The sequence below is a fragment of the Tamandua tetradactyla genome, chromosome 8 (genome assembly GCF_023851605.1).
Source record: "Tamandua tetradactyla isolate mTamTet1 chromosome 8, mTamTet1.pri, whole genome shotgun sequence".
Classification (NCBI taxonomy): domain Eukaryota; kingdom Metazoa; phylum Chordata; class Mammalia; order Pilosa; family Myrmecophagidae; genus Tamandua; species Tamandua tetradactyla.
This window is the reverse complement of record NC_135334.1, coordinates 33,453,617-33,468,851: the sequence shown is the minus strand read 5'-3', so window position 1 is coordinate 33,468,851 and position 15,235 is coordinate 33,453,617. Positions and strand designations below refer to the sequence as shown.

Sequence of the window (15,235 nt, the reverse complement as noted above, 5' to 3'; positions counted from 1 at the left end):
AAGCTGAACTGAATGTCAAAGAACAGATAACAAAGCCTCCAGCAAGAAAATCCTAGGGAAAAAAAAAAAGGTGAAAACAATCTCCAGAATAAACTAATTAAGGTAATTAAATGCCTAGACACCAGCAAAAAATAAGGAATCATACTAGGAAAATTGAAGAAATGGCCCAGCCCAGTCAAAGGAACAAACCAACAATTCATGTGAGATACAGGAGTTGAAACAGTTAATTCAGAATGTTCGAACAGACATGGAAAACCTCATCAAAAATCAAATCAGAAAATTGTGAGAGGATATAAAGAAGGCAAGGAATGAACAAAAAAAAATCAAAAGTCTGAGAAAGCAAATCACAGAACTTATGGGAATGAAAGGCACAGTAGAGGAGATGAAAAAAAAAACAATGGAAACCTACAATGTCAGATTTCAAGAGGCAGAAGATAGATTAGTGAACTGGAAGGCAGGACATCTGAAATCCGATGAGAAAAAGAAAGTATAGGGAAAAGAATGGAAAACTATGAGCAGGGACTCAGGGAATTGAATGATAACATGAAGTGCACAAATATACATGTTGTGGGTGTCCTAGAAGGAGAAGAGAAGGGAAAAGGAAGAGAAAAACTAATGGAGGAAATTACCACTGAAAATATCCCAACTCTTATGAAAGACTTAAAATTATGAAAGACAATCCAAGAATTGTAGTGTACCCCAAAGAGAATAGATCCAAATACATGTACTCCAAGACACTTACTAATCAGAATGTCAGATGTTGTTCTAGTTTGCTAGCTGCCGGAATACAACACACCAGAGACAGATTGGCTTTTAATAAAAGGGGATTTATTTTGTTGGTTCTTCAGAGGAAAGGCAGCTAACTTTCCACTGAGGTTCTTTCTTACGTGGAAGGCACAGGATGATCTCTGCTGGTCTTCTCTCCAGGCCCCTGGGTTCCAACAACTTTCCCCGGGGTGACTTCTTTCTGTATCTCCAAAGGCCTGGGCTGAGCTGCTAGTGCTGAGATGAGGAATGCTGAGCTGCTAGCTGTGCTACATTGCGATCTCTCATTTAAGCACCAGCCAATTAAGTCAAATGTCACTCATTGCAGCAGACACGCCTCCTAGCCAACTGCAGATGTAATTAGCAACAGATGAGGTTCACGTACCATTGGCTTATGTCCGCAGCAACAAGACTAGGTATGCTCACCTGGCCAAGTTGACAACTGAATCTAACTAACACAGATGTCAAAGAGAAAGAATCTTGAAAGCAGCAAGAGAAAAGCAATACTTCACATATAAGGGAAGCCCAATAAGACTATATGTAGATTTCTCAGCAGAAACCATGGAGGCGAGAAGACAGTGGAATGGTATATTTAAAATACTAAAAAGAGAAAACCTGCCATCCAAGAATTCTATGTCCAGCAAAACTGTACTTCAAAAATGAGGGGGAAGGCGGGCCGCGGTGGCTCAGCGGGCAAGAGTGCTTGCCTGCCATGCCGGAGGACCCCGGTTCGATCCCCGGCCCCAGCCTATGTAAAAAACAAACAAACAAACAAAATATAATAAAACAAGAAAATGTTTAAAGATGTCTCCCTTTCTTCCTTCCTTCCATCCTTCCTTCCTTCTCTGTCTTTCCTTCCTTTAAAAAAAAAAAAAAAAAAAATGAGGGGGAAATTAAAACATTTTCAGACAAAAATTCACTGAGAGAATTTGTGACCAAGAACCAGCTGTGCAAGAAATACTAAAGGGAGCACTAGAGACAGATAAGAAAACACGGGAGAGAGAGAGATGTGGAGAAGATTATGGAAATGAAGACTATCAGTAAAGGTAAAAAGAAGAAAAACTGGATGTGACATATAAAATCCAAAAGGCAAAATGGTAGAAGAAAGTACTGCCCATACAGTAATAACACTAAATGTTAATGGATTAAACTCCCCAGTCAAAAGGTATAGACTGGCAGGATGGATTAAAAAACAGGACCCATCTATATGCTATCTACAGGAAACGCATCTTAGACCCAAGGATAAACATGAGTTGAAAATGAAAGGCTGGGAAAAGATATTTCATGCAAATAACAATCAGAAAAGAGCAGGATACTAATATCCAACAAATTACACTTCAAATGTAAAACAGTTAAGAGAGACCAAGAAGGACACTATGTATTAATAAAAGGAATAATTCAACAGGAAGAAACAACAATCATAAATATTTATGCACCAGGCCAGAATGCTCCAAAATATATGAGGCAAACACTGAAAAGAGAAATAGACACATCTACCATAATAGTTGGAGACTTCAATTCCCCACTCTCATCAATGGACAGAATATCTAGACAGAGGATCAATAAAAAAACAGAATTTGAATAATACGATAAATGAGCTAAACTCAACAGACGTATATAGAACATTATACCCCATAACAGCAGGATACACCTTTTTCTCAGGTGCTCATGGATCATTCTCAAGGATAGACCATATGCTGGGTCACAGAGCAACTCTCAATAAATTTAAAAAGATTGAAATCATACAAAACACTTTCTCAGATCATAAAGGAATGAAACTGGAAATCAGTAATAAACAGTGTGCCAGAAAATTCACAAATATATGGAGGCTCAACAACACACTCTTAGCAACCAGTGGGTCAAGGAAGAAATTACAAGTGAAATCAGTAAATATCTTGAGGCAAATGAAAATGAAAACACAGCATATCAAAACTTACGGGATGCAGCAAAGGCAGTGCTAAGTAAGAGGGAAATTTGTTGCCCTAAATGCCTATATCAAAAAAGAAGAAAGAGCAAAAACCAAAGAATTAACTGTCCACTTGGAAGAACTAGAGAACGAACAGGAAATAACCCCAAAGCAAGCAATAGGAAAGAAATAATGAAAGTTAGAGCAGAAATAAATGAAATTGAGAACATGAAAACAATCGAGAAAATCAACAAAACCAGAAGTCAGTTGTATGAGAAAATCACTAAGATTGATGGACCCATAGTGAGGTGGACAAAAAGAAGAAGGGAGAGGATGCAAATAAATGAAATCAGAAATGGAAGAGGAGACATAACCACTGATCCCACAGGAGGTAATGAAAGGATACTATGAACAACTTTATGCTAATAAACTCAATGATGTAGATGAAATGGGCAACTTCCTAGAAATGCATGAACAATCAACATGACTCAAGAAGAAATAGACAACTTCAAGAAACCAATCACAAGACATTGAATCAGCTATTAAGGAAGTCCCCAAAAGAAAAGTCCAGGACCAGATGGCTTCACATGTGAATTCTACTAACATTCAAGAAAGAATTAGTAACAAACATTCAAGAAAGAATTGGCTCAAACTCTTCAAAAAAAATTGAAGAGAAGGGAAAACTACCTGACTCATTCTATGAAGCCAACATCACCCTCATACCAAAGCCAGGCAAAGATATTACAAAAAAAGAAAACTACAGACCAATCTCTCTAATGAATATAGATGAAAAAATCCTTAACAAAATTCTAGCAAATCTAATCCAGCAGCACATTGAAATAATTATACATCATGACCAAGTAGGGTTCATCCCAGGTATGCAAGGATGGTTCAACGTAAGAAAATCAATTAATGTAATACACCATATCAAAATATCATAGCTGAAAAACCATATGATCATCTTGATTGATGCAGAAAAGGCATTTGACAAAATCCAACATCCTTCCTTGTTGAAAACACTTCAAAGGATAGAAATAGAAGAGAACTTCCTCAAAATGATAAAGGGAATATATTAAAAACCCACAGCTAACATCATCCTCAATGAGGAAAAACTGAAAACTTTTCCACTAAGATCAGGAACAAGACAAAGATGTCCACTATCACCATTGTTATTCAACATTTTTTGCAACTTCTAGCCATAGGAATTAGACAAGAAAAAGAAATACAAGGCATTGAATCAAAATTGGAAAGGAAGAAGTAAAACTCTCACTGTTTGCAGATGATATGATCCTATATGTTGAAAACCCTGAAAAATCCACAGTAAAACTACTAGAGCTAATAAATGAGTACAGCAAAGTGGCAGGTTACAAGATAAATTGGTAGTGTTTCTATACACTAATAACAAACAATCTGAGGGGAAATCAAGAAAAAAATTCCAGTTACAATTGCAACCAAAAGAACGAAATATTTAGGAATAAACTGAACTAAAGATACAAAAGACCTATACAAAGAAAACCACAAGGAATTGTCAAAGAAATCACAGAAGACCTAAATAAATGGAAGGGCATACCATGTTCATCGGTTATAAGACTAAATATAATTAAGTTGTCAATTCTACCTAAATTGATTTACAGATTCAGTACAATACCAATTAAAATCCCAAAAACTTACTTTTCAGAAATAGAAAAGCCAATAACCAAATATATCTGGAGGGGCAGGGTACCCCGAATAGCTAAAAATATCCTGAGGAAGAAAAATGAAGTTGGAGGCCTCACGCTACATGACTTTAAGGAATATTATGAAGCTACAATGGTCAAAACAGCGTGGTACTGGCATAAAGATAGATATACTGACCAATGGTATTTAATGGAGTGTTCACATATAGACACTCATCTATGGACAGTTGATGTTTGATAAGGCAGTCGAGCCAACTCACCTGGGACATACCAGTCTCTTCAATTAATGGTGCTGAGAGAACTGGATAGCCACATGCAAAAGAATGAAAGAGGATCCATGTCTCACACCCTATACAAAAATTAACTCAAAATGTATCAAAGACCTAAGCCTTAGATCTAAGACCATAAAACTTTTAGAAAAAAATGCAGGGAAATATCGTATCAATCTTATAATAGGAGGCTGTTTCCTAGACCTTGCAGCCAAAGCACGAACATTGAAGAAAGAAATGGGAACTCCTCAAAGTTCAACACTTTTGTGCATCAAAGATCTTCATCAAGAAAGTTAAAAAACAGCCTACACAATGGAAGACAATATTTGGAAATGATATATCATATAAAGATCTAGTAACCAGAATATATAAAGACATTGTTCAACTCAGCAACAAAAAGACAATCCATTTACAAAATGGGCAAAAGACAAGAACAGACACTTCTCAGAAGAGGAAATACAAATGGCCAAAAGGCACATGAAGAGATCCTCTGCTTCCCTGGGTATTAGGGAAATGCAAATCAAAACCACAATGAGATATCATCTCACACCCACCAGATTGGCCATTATCAATAAAACAGAAAATGACAAGTGCTGGTGAGATTGTGGAGAAAGAGGCACACTTATCCATTGTTGGTTGGAATGTCAAATGATGCAACCACTGTGGAATGCAGTTTGGCAGTTCCTCAAAAAGCTAAATATAGAATTGCCATGTGACCTGGCAGTACCTTTGCTTGGTATCTACTCAGAGCACATGAGGGCAAAGACACAAACAAATATTTGCACGCCAATGTTTATAGCAGCATTATTTACAATTGCCAAGAGACGGAAACAGCCTAAATGTCCATCAACAGACAAGTGGCTAAGCAAGCTGTGGTATATACATACAATGGAATATTATGCAGCTGTAAGACAGAATAAAGTCATGAAGCATGTAACAACATGGATGGACCTTAAGGACATTATGCTGAGTGGGATTAGCCAGAAACAAAAGAACAGATACTATATGGTCTCACTGATATGAACTGATATTAGCGAGTGAACTTGCAGAATTTCAGTTGGTAACAGACCATCGGGAGATAGAAATAGGATAGATATTGGGTAATTGGAGCTGAAGGGATACAGATTTTGCAACAGGAGTGATTGTAAAAATTCAGAAGTGGATAGCATACTACTACCTAAATGTAATACAGTAATGTTAGAACACTGAATGAAGCTGAATGTGAGAATGATAGTGGGAGAAGGCCTGGGGGCACAAATGAAAACAGAAGGAAAGATAAACAATAAAGACTGAGATGGTATAATCTAGGAATGCCTTGAGTGTATAATGATAGTGACTAAATGTACAGATTTAAAAATGTTTCTGCATGAGGAAGAACAAAGGAATGTTATAATGCAGGGTGTTGAAAACAGATGGTAATTAATATTTTAAAACTTTATCTTATGTGTGAGACTAAAGCAAAAAATGTTTATTTGGTATAAAATTTATATTTTGACTAGTGTAGTTCCTAATATAACTTACATGGACAGCTTAATGGAACACCATAGTACTTGGAACCTTGCGTAGGGCATGAGATTTTGTACGTTTGTCCAGAGTGATACCCATATAAATCCCAGAGCGATTTGAACAGTAAGTAGGGAAGTATTTGCAGAGTCCCCTAGGGGGAATGATGAGAAAGGGGAAAATTCAGCTTCCCCAAGTGGCGAATTCTTGGTATTCTCACAGGCAGTGGGGACAGCCAAAGCAGTAGGCCAAGTCTTCAATCTTGGGGTTTGTTCATATGAAACTTAATCCCACAAAAGATAGGCTAAGCCTACTTAAAATTAGAACCTCTTCTTTGCTCAGATGTGGCCTCTCGCTCTCGGCTGACACAGCAAGCAAACTCACTGCCCCCCCCCCCCACATGGGACATGACTCCCAGGGGTATGGACCTTCCTGGACACGTGGGACAGAAATCCTAGAATGAGCTGGAACTCATTCTAGGGATTGAGAAAATCTTCTTGACTGAAAGGGGTAATAGAGAATGAGACAAAATAAAGTACCAGTGGCTGAGAGATTCCAGAGTCGAGAGTTTATCCTCGAGGTTATTCTTATGTATTAAGTGGATATCACCTCTTTAGTTAAGGTGTAATGGAGCGGCTGGAGAGAACTGCCTGAAAATGTGGAGCTGTGCTCCAGTGGCCATGTTTCTTGAAGATAATTGTGTGATGACAAGGCTGTCGCAATGTGACTGTGTGGTTGTGAGAGCCTTGTGTCTGATGTTCCTTTTGTCTACCTTATCAATGGACAAATAAAACATGTAGATTTTTAAGATAAATAAATAATAAGGGGAACAAATGTTAAAATAACATTAATAAATTGAAATGCTTGTGATTGGTGAAGGGGAGAGGTAAAGGGCATGGTATGTATGAATTTTTTTCAGTTTTCTTTTTATTGCTTTTTTTGAATTGGTCCAGATGTTCTAAGAAATGATCATGATGATGAATATAGAACTATGTGATGATAGTGTGAGTTATTGGTTAGATAACAAGAACAGAATGATCACATGATAAGAATGTTTGTGTTTGTATGTGGTTATGTATCATAAATAAAAAATTAATTAAAAAAAAAAAAAAGACCCAGGACAAACAGGCAGAACATAAGAAATGTAGATTGAGGCCTGGCAATATTTTCCCTAAGAGAATTTGGGGTGTGACAGTGGGGTATTAAAGTGATTTTTTTGTTAAATAGGGATGGGTTTTATGAATAGATTTAGGGGAAGTTTAAATTAATCCCCAAGTTGTTGAATTAAAGTAAAAATGCAAATAGGTGGATGTCATGGTCAGGTTCATATGTCAACTTGGCCAGGTTATGGTATCTGTTTGTCTGGTTGAGCAAGTACTGGCCTGTGTGTTGCAATGACAACATTTCATAGAATTAGATCATGATCACGTCAGCTGCATCCACAGCTGATTCCATTTGTAATCAGCCAAAGGGGAGTGTCTTCTGCAAGGAAGGATGCTTCATCTAATTATGGGAAGCCTTTTAAGGAGGATTCAGAAGAGACAGGCTCTATTCTTGCTTTGGCTGGCAAGCCTCTCCTGTGGAATTCATCCAGACCCTCCATCAGAGTCGTTGGCTTCACAGCCTGCCCTGTGGATTTTAGATCTGCTTTCCCATGGTCACATGAGACACTTTTACAAATTTTTTATTTGCGAGTGTTTCCTGTTGACTCTGTTTCTCTGCAGAACCCTAACTAATACAGTGGGGATGGCTAGCAGGTGGTATAAGATAATGCATTTTTTTAAATATATATAACCACAATACTGTCATCACTACTAAAACACCACATAATTTTAAATTCTCTCTTTCTCACACCCCACATCTATTCCATTAGCAAGTCCTATTTGCTTTCAGTTAGGCTATTTTTCACCACTTCTACCATTACTATCCGACCAACACTTTACTTCTAATGTTGGTTCCCCAAAGCCAGCTCTGTTCACAACAGAGTAGTACTTTTAAGAGTCTGAGACAAAATATGCTACATTCCTGATCAAAACTCCAGGTAGAAGATGGTGGCATAGGGAGGTATGGAATTTAGTTCATCTTCTAGGACAGCTAGTAAATAGCCAGGAACTGAATGGAACAACTGTTTGGGGACTTCCATGACCAGACACACATCGTACACCAGTCTGGAACAGGTGGAGGGATGAGGTTATGGGGGAGAATTTTTAGTAAATTGTGTGGAGGCTGGCACCTCTCCCCCACTGGCATGGCGGGTTGTCGGAAACACTTCCTCATGGGAGAAAGAAGCAGCCTCTACTAGAAGCAAGGCAAGGAGAGCTCAAGCAAGCATCAGTTACAGATTTAATTAACAAATGTGGAGCTCTGAATACAAGGTCTGAGTACAGATAAACTTGGATTAAGCATGAAAGGTACCTTGAGGTCTCTCCTAGCAGAGAGCAGGCAGGCCCCCCCCCAAAAAAAAAAAAAATCAGGGGCTTTTGGAATTGGCTGAGCTCAGAATACTGGATAAGGACTGCACCCCCAAGAAAAGGGCACATAGAGTGAGGTACCAGCTCCAGGTCTTGATTGGCAAACCCAGGGGCCTAGGGACTAGATCTGAAAGGATTATTTTTGTTGGGTTTTGTTGGGTTGTTTTGTTTTTTTTTTTTTGACTTTTTTACCAGCCCATTAAAGAGAACTCCAGGCATTTTCAGTTGTCAGCACTGACCAAGGCAAGGTGTAGTTAAGGGATGTCTGAGAGACAAAGTAACTAGTCAGGTGAAGGAGATAAATCTCTAAAGAGCTTATCTTCTCCCAGAAAAACATGGGGTCAGGGCCTAGCCCAATTGGCGATTCTCATTCAGAGGAATCATACCCCAGGGGCTGGAAAACAGAAACAGCTTAAGCCCACCTTCTGCCTCAGCCACTATCTCAACCCTGCCCCTGACAGGAGCAGAGTCTGCTGAAAATTAAAGACTCCATACCATTTTACCCTGGTGGGGAGCTGCGGGCAGATAAGCACCACCTGCTGGGCAGGATAGGAAAAACATGAACCAAGAGGCCTCACAGGAAAGACTGGTACCCTGCTGGGTCTCATCCTCTCGGAAACTTGAAACTAATTATACCCTCTTCCTGAGACCTGGGCCTGTCTTATCTGGGAATATCTGATTAGGGTCAATCATCTGGGGAGACCCTCCTCGGTTAAACTCCCATATAGGCAGGGCAAGAATCAGAAAAATAAGGATAGCTGAAAAATTCAGATCCATTAAAGAGAAGCTATGCTAGAGGTCTAGAATAAGTTGTACTGAATGTCAGTGAACAGATGGGAAATGAAGTATACCAGTAAGAAAGCCAACCAAAGCCACCAGAAATAAAACCCTAGGTAAAAAAGAGAAAATGACCTCCACAATAAACTAATCAAATAAACAAGATGCTAGGCACCCAGGAAAAAATCATGAGTTACACCAGGAAGAAAGAAGATATGTCCCAGTCAAAGCAACAAACTAACACTTCAAATAAGAAAATAAGATACAGGAGTTGAAAGAACTAATTAAAGATGCTCTAACAAATCTTCACATCACCCAGTTGAAGGAAAATATGGCAAATGAGATGATGTATATAAGGGAGACACAGGTTGACCATACAGAAGAACTTGAAAAAACAAATCACAGAACTTATGGAAATGAAAGACACAATAGAAGAGATGAGAAATGCAATGGAGATAGCAAATTTGAAAAGGCACATAAAGGACTAGTAGATTAGAGGACAGAACATCTGAAATTGTACACAGTTCAGAGCATATAGAGAAAAGAATGAAAAATATGAGCAGGGTCTTAGGGAATGGAATGAGGTGCATGCGTGGTAGTTAGATTCAGTTGTCAACTTGCCTAGGTGAAAGTACCTAATTCTGTTGCTGTGGACATGAGCCAATGATATGTGAACTTCATCTGTTGCTCATTACATCTGCAGTCAGCGAAGAGGCTTGCCTGCCGTAATGAATGACGTTTGATTTAATTGGCTGGTGTTTAAATGAGAGAGTTCAACATAGCACAGCCCAAGCAGCTCAGCATACTTCATCTCAGCACTCACAGCTCAGCCCAGACCTTTGGAGATGCAGAAAGAAATCACCCTGGGGAAAGTTGTTGGAACCTAGAGGCCTGGAGAGAAGGTCAGCAGAGATCACTTTGTGCCTTCCCATGTAAGAAAGAACCTCAGTTGAAAGTTGGCTGCCTTTCCTCTGAAGAACTAATGAAATAAATCCTCTTTTATTAAAAGACAATCCATCTCTGGTGTGTTGCATTCCAGCAGCTAGCAAACTAGAACAGCATGAATATCCATGTTATGGTGTCCCAGAAGGAGAAAGGTGTCAGAAAGAATAATAGAGGAAGTAATCACTGAAAATTTCCTAACTTTTATGAAAGACATAAAATTACAGAGCCAAGAAGCGCAGTGTACCCCAAACAGAATAGATCCAAATACACCTACTCCAAGACACTTGCAAATGAATAGTCAATCAAATGTCAAAAACAAAGAATTCTGAAAACAGCAAGAGAATAGCAATACATCACATACAAGAGAAGCTTGATAAGGCTAAATGCAGATTTCTCAGCAGAAACCATGGAGGCGAGAAGGCAGTGGTATGATATATTTAAGATACTGAAAGAGAAAAATTGCCAGCCAAAAATTCTATACCCAGCAAAACTGTCCTTGAAAAAAAATGAGAGGTGTTTAAAATCATTTCAGACAGAAAGACATTGAGAGAGTTTGTAAAGAGAAGATCTGTACTGCAAAAAATACTAAAGGGAGCAACAGATAGGAAAAGACAGGCAAGAGAGGTTCAGAGAATAGTGTGGGTATGTTTAAAAGAAAGGCTAGGGCATGTCTGAAAGCAGAAGGAATGATACGGGATAAAAATTGGGACTATAGTATAACTTAGCAAAACTTAGAGTGGACAATGATGGTGATTAAATGTACAAATATAAGAAAGTTTCGCAAAAGGAGAGACAAATGAATGTCACCATTGCAAGGTGTTGAAAATGGGTTGGTATATGGAAAGAAAATACAATCAATTCAAACTAGCATCTATAATTAGCAGTAACATTCTAGTATTCTTCTATTAGTTGTATCAAAGACAATATACCAAAGCTAAATGTCAATAAGAGGGGGATATAAAGGAGGGCTATGGGATTTTGGTTGTTGTAATTTCTCCTTTTTATTTTTGTTAATTCTTTATTATTTTATTTTTTCCTCTTCTTTGTGGAAGAAATAGAAATGTTCTCATATAGATTGTGGTGGTGAATCTGTAACTGTGATTGTACTTGGAGTCACTGGTTGTTTATTTTGGATGGGTCATATGGTGTGTGAATAAAAGTGTTTAAAAAATAAACAGAAAAGTACTAGTGCTGAAGAAGATGTAGAAAGAGATATATGCCTCTGCACTGTTGGTAGGGAAGTAGACTGTTGCAGCCCCTCTGGACGGCAGTGTAGTTCCACAGGAGTCTAAGTACAGGGTTGCCATATGATCTTGCAACTACATTATTAGGTATATACTTGGAAGAACTGAAAATTCTTTTGCTCATTCACACAGTGGTGTTTATGGTGACATTATTCATATTTACAGTGGAAGGAGGTGGCCTAAAGGGCACGTCAACTGATGCAACTGTCGTGCATACATAGAATGGGATTTTGAGTGCTTGCAAGAAGGAATGAAGTTGTGAGGCATGCCACTAGGTGAATGAACTTTGAGGACATTATGTGGAGTGAAATAAGCCAGAAATAAAAAGACAAATATTTTAAGGTCTCACTAATAGGGATTAACTATAATGAGCAAACAGAATTAAATTCAAGAGCATAGGTTATCAGGGTATAGAACCTGAACAGAGATTGGGCAGTAGATGATTAAGGAGTACAGTAAGGTCCATTATAAAGGTTCCTAGATCATAAGCTTTTACAGCAGTCACATCTATTCCTGAGTTTTAACTGTTATGTGTAAATTTTGAGATGCTAAGCTCCTTGTGTGTAACCTGGTAGTTTCCTGGAACTTGGGATATCTGTCTGACACTTGAGACTCAGATTAGAGTTCTACGGATCTGAAAGTCAATATTACTTCATACAGCAACTGTTAAGCTGAAAGAGAGATCATACTTCAGTTAGAGATATGAATGAAATGGTCTTGGTGAGGACTAAGGTATATCAGAATACTGGGTAAAGAATGATAACTGACTGTATTTTTAAAAGTTCAATTTCTGGGTGAGACCAAAGAAAGAGGTGTGTGTTTGGTACAAAATTTGTTTTCTGTAACACACTATCTAATTTAACCTGTATTATCAGTTTATTTAAACACAGAGAAACCTTCTAACTACATCTCCATTACTTTCTTTCTCTTTTATGTTATTTTTGTTCCATTGTAGTTATTATGTGGCATCATAAATGTTTATTAGTGTATCTGTTCCCTCACCAGAATGCAGTTTTATGAGTCCATAGCCTTCATCTGCCTTCTTTGCCATTCTATTCTCATTGCCCTCTGGCAGTGTGTAACATGTAATAGACACTTAATAAATGTACATTAATAAATGAATAAAATGCCTCCTTAAGACAAAAATAAAACAGATAAACATTTGAGTACATTAAAATTAAACATTTATAAGATTGAAGATGCCATAAAGACAAGCAACCACCTAAGAAAATGAAAATATAATGTTAATATCGATAGAGGATTTATATGCAGAAAATATATAGAACTCTCACAAAACCGGTAAGAAAAAAGACAAGCCAGCAGGAAAAAGGGTAAAAAGTACAAGCAGCCATTTCATAATAAGAAAACATTTGAGTGACCAATGAAACTTGTTGAATGATACTCAGCCTCACTAGCAATCTGGAAAATACAAATTAAAAACACATTGAGGTACCATTACACACTCATCAAATTAGCAAAATATCAAAACCTGACAATGAGGTACCATTACACACTCATCAAATTGGCAAAATATAAAAACCTGACAATGCTAAGTTTGGGGTAGGTGATAAGATAACTACTGGTGTGTATATGAATTGATATAACCACTTTAGATAGTTACTTGTCAGTATCTGCTTATCTAAGTTGAAGTATGTATCCACTATGACACAGATATTCAGTTTATAGTTATATACCTTGGAGGAATTAAAATATGTTCAGCAGGGGCAGGCAGTGGTGGCGTGGTGGCAGAGTTCTCGCCTCTCATGCTGGAGATCTGGGTTCGATTCCAGTGTCTGCCCATGCAAAAAATAATAATAATAATAACATATTCAGCAGGAGACTAGATCATTGCAGCAGTGTTTTAGGGAAATTTTGAAACACTGTAAATGTTAATCAGTATGAGTGAATTATTTGTGGTGTATTTATATTAGAGTGCTATACAGCTGGTAAAATGAATGGCTTAGGGTTAAATATGCTAACAGTGAAAGTTACAGATGTTGAGTGGAAAAAGTTTTTCAGGAGTATACATATTATATAAGACTATTTAAAAAGTGTACTGTTATTTATGTGCAGATAGCATTGAAATAAAAATATACAAAAAATGATTGAACATGTTCAAATAAGTAGTAATCTTGATGATGGAAAGGGGGATGCAATCAGTGAGGAGTCTAAAGGGAGCTTTATTTCCTATTGTATATGAGAAATCTCAGATTTCAGAATGCTGTTTCAAAAAGGATGTTTATATTATTTTCTACACTTTATGTATGTTTATAATGTCTTAACTTTAAAGAGTAACTTTACCAGTATAATTGCTCATTTTAAAGAATATGTTTCCTCTTGGTGAAATTAATGAAACTTTAAAGCAGTAATACCTGTGGTTATAATTATCAAGCTCCAAAGTGAAATTCTCCAAGTATGATTGATATTAAAAGTATAAGGAAAATAGAGTTTAATTCTTCTTTTAAACGGGGGAAAAAAACTCTTAACTATGGATCAATCATGGATAAATATTAACAGGATTGATTGACCAGAATTATGGGGATTGAGAGATGAGCAGGCTCTCAGAAGTCTAAGATGCTGGCTAGAAAATTATATTCTTTGAACTTGTTTATTTTTGGGTTGTTTTTTTTTTCTTTTTTTCTTTTTTTGCTTTTTTCAAAGGGGCTTTGTATCCTATGAACAGAGAAATATTAACACAACTTGAAAAGAAATTTTGCTCTGGCTCTAATAGTTGAGTGACCATCAGATGCCCTTCAGTGTCCTTCCATAATAAAGGTATTTAATCTGTCACTTCAGGTCGTTCCCCTTTCTCAGCGAAGTGGTGTTCTTGAATGGTGTACAGGAACTGTACCCATTGGTGAATTTCTTGTTAACAATGAAAATGGTGCCCATAAAAGATACAGGCCAAAGGATTTCAGTGCCTATCAATGCCAAAAGAAAATGATGGTGAGTAACACTCAAAATTAAAGTTATTATAAGGTTATTCAATAACTTATTATAGCTGAAAGCTATCAAATATATAATACACAAAAAAATTTGATTTCATGAGGCAGTTGGTAATGATACTAAATAAAAGAAAGAAAGCTTACCAGAATGAAAGTAAATGTGAGCAAAAGGGAAGGTTTTGTTTTGTCAGATGAGAAATTCAGTTAAACTCCATTCAGTGTATGCTAATTTGTTTCCAGTTTGGGGTAAGCCAATTCTTAAAACAAACAAAGAAGACATTAAAGCAAATCATCATAACTATCCCCATTTTAAGATAAGAGGCTTAGAACCTTTAACTTTTCAAAGGTTAATGAGCTAATAAATGGTGGGCTGAGGATTTGAACCTTGTCTGTTCCCCGAAATCTATCCACTTTACCTATTTTGCTTTGTTATGTTTTTTAAAATGTATAATAAAGGGCTACAGACATTATGATGGAAGAACAGGGTACAGTGTAGGCACAGAGAGGAAGTAGTTCTATCTACAATGGGAGGAATAGAGAGAATCAGATGCAAGAAAGGCTTAATAGAGATGAGTTTAGTAAATGATTTGGTGTTCCTGGCAGAAGGAGTGTACAACCACAAAGGGAAAGAGACACAAACAGATAGTAATAGATGGCATGGGCTTTGAGAAGGAATAAATAGATGGGATGGGATTGTGGTCATTGGCAGCAACATTTGTTCCCTAAGCATAGCA

General features: G+C 37.3%; 1 protein-coding gene across 3 annotated transcripts in view; it reads left to right on the top strand.

Annotated features, from left to right (window-relative positions):
* The window catches only part of ATM (ATM serine/threonine kinase), a 180,434-nt gene that overhangs the window by 145,837 nt on the left and 19,362 nt on the right, over positions 1-15,235 (top strand). For all 3 annotated transcript variants that reach the window (XM_077113047.1, XM_077113046.1, XM_077113048.1), the window contains one exon: positions 14,353-14,502. In XM_077113047.1, the coding sequence (XP_076969162.1) occupies positions 14,353-14,502 (150 nt within the window). The remainder of the gene's footprint in view (positions 1-14,352; positions 14,503-15,235) is intronic.